General features: G+C 54.7%; 1 protein-coding gene across 1 annotated transcript; it reads right to left on the minus strand.

Moving 5' to 3' along the window:
- Positions 1-334: 334 nt before the first annotated feature.
- Positions 335-4,915, minus strand: ZNF503 (zinc finger protein 503). Its single transcript, XM_051800886.1, has 2 exons — positions 3,627-4,915; positions 335-2,505 (listed from the first exon to the last, which is right to left on the minus strand). Exons 1-2 carry the CDS (start codon positions 3,933-3,935, stop codon positions 985-987), a joined length of 1,830 nt encoding a protein of 609 aa, XP_051656846.1. The 5' UTR covers positions 3,936-4,915; the 3' UTR covers positions 335-984.
- Positions 4,916-7,234: the final 2,319 nt, after the last annotated feature.

Raw genomic sequence — 7,234 nt, forward strand, 5'->3', positions numbered from 1 at the left:
TTAAAAATCAGATTTTTCACAGTAAAAACATTTCTAAAAAAAAGTTTATCTGCTTTAAGAAAGGGAAAGAGATTTAAGTGATTCTCAGTTTTCCTATTTTGTGCCAACAAATTCTACTGAAGAGGGAAAAAACCCAACTCTGTCTGATTATTTTTTAAGAGAGCCCTGGGGTTACAATAAAAAAAAACTTTGGGTTGTTTTTTTTTAATTTTTAATTAAAATTGAATAAACGCTTAAGGAGAAATTAGCAGTTGCCTCCATCCAAGACCTACTCGGGTTTTATAACAGAATCAAAGCGTATTCAAAAAAAAAAAAAAAAGGTAAAACCTTTTAATACATCAAATATACGGAATTTTAATCTTTAAAGCGATACATTGTCTATTTTAGTACATGACGTAAACCTTACTTAACCCTTTTCACAGGGTGGACTTAAAAATTAAAAATAGTTAAGTGTTCCTTTTAAAGAACAAAATAAGGCAAATGAGGTTTTTGGAATAGAACTGTTTTTGTTTTTCTTCCAGAATACATACAAAAAAATACCAATTCTCTTTCAAGGGTATACACCTTAAAAATAATTGCAATTTGAAATTATAATTGACAAATTGCGAGTTGTTTTTTAGTAACAAACATGCATGTAAATTTTTTTTGTTTCAATGAGACATTAAATAAGAACGTACAATACAATCATAGCAATTTTAAAGTAACATTAAAGAGAAGACCTCTATCTTTTTATTTATATTCTACAATGGGTGTTCCACTTTTACCTATTGAGCTCAGTTAAGTAATGCACTTTATGATTCGTTGTCCCGCTTGAAGCTAACATAAATAAATACAGTGCTCATGGATCCAGTCCTCAAATGAACACTATTTTATAAAAAGTCAGATTTTTTTTTTTTCTTTCCAACTTTTATAAAGTTTCGCAGGGCTTCCTTCCCTTACCGCTAGACTGTGTTGTGTTGTGTGTCAAAGCCCCGCTGCCTGTGCTCACTGGTACCCCAGGGCCGAGGCTGTGGTGAGTCTCTGCCCATAGAGTGCGTAAGGGGAATAGTAGGGTCCGGTGGCAGCGGGCACGGGCACGGGGGCCCCGGGGGTGGGCAGGGGGCTCTTGGAGTAAGGGTGGTAGCGGCTGCCGAGTCCCAGCGCGTGGTGTGGGCTGCGCAGGGCCAGCGTGCCCGGGCTGCCCGGGGCGCCCGTCGTGGGGATGTGCATGTGGCATGCCATGGCTGCGGCCGCCGCGCTGGCCAGCGACGAGGAGCTGGGGTAGCTGGAGAGGAGTTTATCGGTGCCAGGGAAGGCAGTATGGGTCCGCAAGTGGCTAAGCAGCTCCTCCGAGGTGGCAAAGCGCTTGTCGCAGGGTCCGTTGGCCGACACCCAGTTGCAGATGTGCGGCTGGGGGTCGTTGGGGAGCATGAAGCCGTAGGGGTACAAAGGGTGGCCGGCCAGCGAGGGCGGCGTGGCGCCGGTCAGCGAGGAGTGGACGCTGTGCAAAGGGTGGGTGGGGTAGACGAGGGGGTATCCGGACTTGAGGGCCTGGTCGTGGGCGCAGGAGGCGCCGGCGGCGCCTGCCAGGTGGCTGGCGCAGTGGTAGCTCAGGCAGTACGGGTCTCGGCACAGGCTCGCCGTCATCACCGACGGCGGCGACGCGCCCGCCAGCGGGCTCGACCCCGCCGGCTTGCTGCAGCCCAGGCTGCTGGCGGCGGCCAGCTGGGCTCCCACCAGGCTGGAGGATTTGGTGGGGTCCAGAGCCACTCCGTGCGGCAGGAACTGGGGCGGGTAGCCGGCGTAGGCTCCAGCCAGCGTCCCCGGGTAGCTCATGCCCGCCGGGGGCAGGGGGAAGACGGTCTGTCCCGGCTTGTAAGGGGAGACGGGGGCCACGAGGCCGGAGCCCAGGACGGAGGTGGAGGAGGTGGCGGTGGTGCTGCTGCAGGAGGAGGCGGAGTCCGATGCGATGGGCTTGGAGCCCGGCGTGCTCTCCTGGTGCTGGTTGACCTCCACGTTAATCCCGGCACAGCTCACGCTAATCCGGCTGTGGCTGATGCTGGTGGTGCCCGGGCCTCCCTCTGAGCCGGAGTTGCCGCTCTTTCCGCAGCCCTCCGAGTCTTTCTTGTCCTCCCCGCCTTTGCCCTCGGCCGGCAGCAGCCCCGGCGAGCAGGCGGAGGCGCTGGAGTTGGGGCTGCCTGTCCTTGGGGTGAACGGCTGGCAGGTGGCGCTCGGCACCCGGAATCCCGACTTCTCCCCGGCCGCGACCCCCGCGGCGGGGGCGCCCGCGCAGCCTGCCGCCCCCGGCTCCTTCTTCTCCGCGCCCGGCTTGGAGTACGGCTTGAAACTCGACTTGTCCTCCACACCGATGTCGCTGAGCTTCAAGGGGCCCGACTTGGAGTCCTTGTCGCCTCCGGAGCCATTGGAGGTGACCGAAGAGAGTTTGGATGAAGGGGACGGGTCCGGCTTCCCTATCTGCGAGCAAGTTTGTGCCAAAAGGGCCAGGGGACTCTTCTTCGCATCCAGCTGCGGAAATCAGAAGGACACACAAAGACAGAGATTTAATCGGGGTCTAAGAAAAACCCCAGTGCATACCTCGGACTCTTGTCCCGTAGGTGTTTGCAGAGTACAGTCTGGAAGTAACGAACAATTTTGTGCGCATTCATCACCTTGACAGCCCCCTCCCCTGAATGCACCATTTTCCATAAAGGCTTTTAAAAGGGCTGGGGATTTTCGTATCCCTGGGAGCCCGCCGTGGCTGCCTTCAGTGGCCACTGCCTCCCTGGCAGCGGCCTGGGCATCGCGGAACTCGCTCGACGTCTCGGCGTCGCTCCGGTCGTGCAGGCGCGCAAACCCGCCCGTGGACTATAGCGACTGCAGCATTTCTGCACCCTGACTGGTGACACTATTTATAAACAGAGCCCGAGTTAGCCAGCGAGCCGGGCTCCCCGGGAGAGGGGTGTCCTCGCTCCGCAGAGACCTTAATGAAATCATTCATTCCCACGGACACACCCTTCCCACCACCCTCTCCGTTTCGAGTTTCGGTCCCGCAAACAGCGAGCTACGCAAAGGGGGACCGGCAACCTCGACAGAGGTGAAAAGGGACTAATAGGGCCTCTGAAGTACAAATGCCTGTCGGTACTTGAAAGGAATCGGTCGGGAAGCCGAAATAGTTATCCTGCCGCACCCACGTTTGAGCCTGTCCCTCTCTGCGTCGTGTCGTCCCGTCCTGTGTGTCCCCCCACCAAACCCAAAACGCTGCTTTCAAAAGCAAGGTTGTTTGGCACTCGGAGCGCTTTCTTATTTGCGTGGCCGGATCGTGACCCCAGCGCGGGTCGTTTCCTTCCCCTCACCCCTTCTCTCAAAAAAAAAAAAAAAAAAAAAAAAGAAAAAAAAAGCTCAAAATAGCAAAATGAAAAACTTAATTTATACAGGAACTAGAAATTATCCTGGTAAACATGGAAACAATACCCAGGAGCGGTTCCTCGCACTAACTCGAGATCAAAAGAAGCCCCCATCCCGGTGTAAATGCATTTCAAAGCGCAGGAAAGTGCCGAGGGCGGCTGGCGGAGCCGCCATGCACAGCGAGCGCCCGGGCAGGGACGGGAGAAAGCGACGGGGGCCCGGGCCGGTTCCGAGGTCCTTACCTCGATGGGGCTGACGGGCGTGGAGGGTAAAGGCTGCAGGTATTCAGGGTGTAAAATGTGTCCAGTCCGCGCCGTGAGCATTTTCAAGACTTTGATGGGAAGGCGGTTGGCTTGGCGTAGCGGGTCCGAGGGGGGGACGGCGTGGAAGCAGGGCTTGGCGGCGGCGCTGCTGCCGTTATTCCCAGCGTGCCCGTTCGGCCCGGCGAGGTCGGCGGCGCTGCGGCTGCGGCGGGGGCTGCCTCCGGGCTCGCTGAGGCTGCTGCTGCGCTTACTACTTCTTATAGCAGAAAGCGAGGGCGATGTGATCATGACCCAAAACCTCGCATGAAAACTGGGGCAAGTGGCGCCGCTCGCACTCGGAAACGCTCGCTCGCGTTCTGCGGGCGAGAAAGGAAAAAAGCCACACGCCCCCCGAGCAGAAAAACAAACATACAACGTCCCGTGGCTCTCTCTGGCGGGGAGGGCGTGGGTGGGGAGGGGGAGGGAAAGGGGGAGCCGGCCGGAGAGAAAGAGGAGGAAAAAAAAAGCCGAGTAATCCTTGGGCTGTGCTGGGGGCGGGGGTGGAGGCTGCGAGCGTGTGCCGCGGTCCCCCTCGGCCGCTCTCGGCTCCCCCGGCTGGCGCGGAGCGGAGCGCTCGCCTCCGCCGCTCAGCTGTGATGCGAGCCGCTGCCCATCCAGCCCGGGATCTGGCAAAGAAACTCACTTCAAAAGCAGCTGAATTAGTCTGAGATTAAAGCCTTTGCCGCCTTCCAATCAAATGGGACCCCGAGGTGATTGGAGGGTCAAGGGGATGTGACGTTCCCTTTTCTGGGGCTTTTTTTTTTTCTCCGTTTTTAATGGTCTCTCACTCTTTTTTTTTTTTTTTCCCTTCCCTTTCTCGTCCGCCTTCCCTCCCCCCTCCCCTCCTTCCTTGTTTTCGCTCCCGGGATGGGATGGGCGTTAATTCTGTGTTTCACATCACGCGCTGCGAACGTTTTTCTCCCTCCGCAGGCAGCGCGGATCGCAGGCAGCGGCGGGGGCGGCCGCGGGGCCGGGGGCGCCGCGCCTGGCGGGGGTCGGTCGGGGGCTCCGCCGCCCTCTCCGCGCCTACCCCCCTACCCCGCCGCTCGCACACCGCCCCGAGCACGACCCGCCGCCGGCCAAGCACAGCGCTCACGGGCCCGGCCTGCGCCCCCCGCCCCCGGGGACAGCCCGCCGGGACAGCCCCGCCACCGCCACCGCGCCGTGTCCCCTCGGGCCCCGCGAAAGGGTCTCGGGGCGCTTTTCCCGCCCCTCCCGCCTGGCAGCGCGGGGGAGACTCGGCCGAGAACCTGCAGAGCGCCGGGCTGCGCGTCGCCGGCGGGCGGGGGCCGGGGCGCTGCGGCGGCGCGGGGAGCGCGGCGGGATTGGGGGAGGCCGCTCGTCACACGAGGGGCTGTCACGCACCGCCCGCCGCCGCCTTTCGGGACTCTCCGCCCCGCCGTCAATTGTCAGTGCTCCCCAACCGCAATCAATCAGTTATTTGTCAGCCCCTGTCAATCCGCCCTTGATTTATGTCAGCTTTTGTTGCTGATTACAAGCCTGGTGTGACTTGAAGGGAGAAGGAGAGAGAGGGAGGAAGGAAAACAGAGGGAGAGACGGGCTCCTCGGGAGAAAAAGCCATTTAATTTACAGAATAAATCCTTCGAGTAAACTGGATTTGTGTGCCAGCACCCGGTGGCCCTCCCCAGCTCCGCACTGCCCTGCCGGGTCGGGCTGCTGGGCTCTTCTTCCTCTTCCCTTTTCGTCTTCTTCGAAAAAGAGTCTTTCGTCCCTGTACCCGTCGGGCTGAACCGGTCGCTGACACCGGGGCCCTGGGAATGCGGCCCTTCGCCTTAGTGAGAGCATTGGTTCGCCATTTATGTGTTTGATTTCAGCCAGGCTGTGTTGAGAACCCTGTGGGTATGCACACCGTATCCACTCGGGCGTTACACGTCTTGCTTTGTGTCTGTGCGGTCCCGAAGGGTACAGGGTCCTCTGCCCCCAACACCGGTTTTACCGTGCCGGTGGATGCCCCGAGTGGAGTTCGCAGTCCTTCAAGTCGCTGGATTGCCTTTTTCTTTTCTCTTTGTACGTTGCATCCCACTATCCCCCCACCTCCTCATCCCATAACATTTTTTCACGGGCAAAATGTGTTAATCAATCTTTTACTTTTGTTTCCGGATCTGACATGGTGGCCCACACAATCTACAACATTAACAAAAAGGTCACTTAGAGATAAAACACGTTTGACAAGTGAAGAACAAGGCAAGTGCTTTAGGGGTCGCGTCCAATTCCTGACCTGGACTCCAACCAGAACAGGCGCTGATCCTGGAAGGGTTGAACGAGAGGAAGGACTTTCACTTTCTCTGCTGAACCAAGTCCTTTTTCTTCCATTGAAACACCGATCTGCCCCAGTCCCTAAACAGATGTGTCAGATAGCCTTTAAGGATCTACTCTTCTTACGAGGTAAATGTAAGGAAGGTTTTCCTAGGTATCCCCCCCTTCCCCCACCCCCATAAAGCGATACCCTTTAAATCTTGCAGCGCAGTAAGTATATCTGCTGTATTTTATTTAAAACACTTTACTCTTTTACTGTAGTGTATAGAGTAGGATAAATATGCAGAACTCCTCTAGCTTCTATAAAGATGAGATTAATTTTAACAAACTTTTTAATTTCTATATTTTCTCTGAAAGCGTAGGGTTTATAGCCACAACTTCTCAGTAGAGAGTCATAAACGTACTTTCATTTTGCAATCACCGCGGTCATCTTGCAAGACCGTCAAAATTAAAAGGCGGGGGGGGGGGGTGTAGAGAAAGAAACCTCGCATAAAAACCCACGATATTGCATTAGGACTGACAAGACCCACAACTTGCCCTCAAGGAACTCTCCCCCTTCCTTTATCTAGAGTGGAAGTGACTTGAATCTGCCCCAGGTTTTCCCCCAGTTCTTTCTTTTGTTGTCAAGTCCAATTGATAAATGGAGTGCAGTAAAACTCTGGAAGAAAAAAAAAAAAAAAGCTGAAACCTTCATTTGTGTTCATTTGCATTAAAGTGCTTGGAACAGCTGTTTTCCTTACAGGACCGGGGAGACTCCTATCTGTTTTCTCGTTGTATTTATCCTGCCTCCCAGGGTGAAAGACTAAAGATTAATTGTCTTAAGGTAGAGTCAGCTGTGGGAAGGCTCCCCCCTCCCCATTTTCCCTTCCCTCTCTTTTCTTGTAGAGGTGAGGGTGATTTCGGGAAGGGGTTGTTTTACTTGTAAGCCAGGGAAGCAAAGGCGAGAGCCGGTACATGTGTAAAACAGGCAGCGCACCGACGGGAAAAACGGGGGAAGGAGCGGGGGCAACAGCACGAACCCCGATCTTCCTGGCTGAAGTAGAAGCAGCAGAGGGTAATTTAATTAACAACTTCAGAGGACAGCTTTTTCTTTTTTTTCTTTTCCTTTTTTTTCCAGTCAGCCTTTGAAATGAGATTTAAATCACACTCAGTATTGTAAACTTTTTTATGTAGAAGCTTGTAAAAAAAATCAGCCCCAAGACATCCCCTCCCCTTTGCGCCGTCCAAAGCATTTTTGAGCTATGAGAGCTTGTTCGCTGCGCTTAACACAC

Source organism: Manacus candei, unplaced genomic scaffold (genome assembly GCF_025592945.1).
Source record: "Manacus candei isolate 608988 ecotype Guabito, Panama unplaced genomic scaffold, ASM2559294v1 h1tg000050l, whole genome shotgun sequence".
In the NCBI taxonomy this organism is placed as follows: Eukaryota; Metazoa; Chordata; class Aves; order Passeriformes; family Pipridae; genus Manacus; species Manacus candei.

Coding starts and splice junctions, on each gene's coding strand:
- ZNF503 (XM_051800886.1), bottom strand. CDS start 3,935: ATGATCACATCGCCCTCGCTTTCTGCTATAAGAAGTAGTAAGCGCAGC. Junction 2,506..3,626: donor CGCCCGTCAGCCCCATCGAG/GTAAGGACCTCG, acceptor TGATTTCCGCAG/CTGGATGCGAAGAAGAGTCC.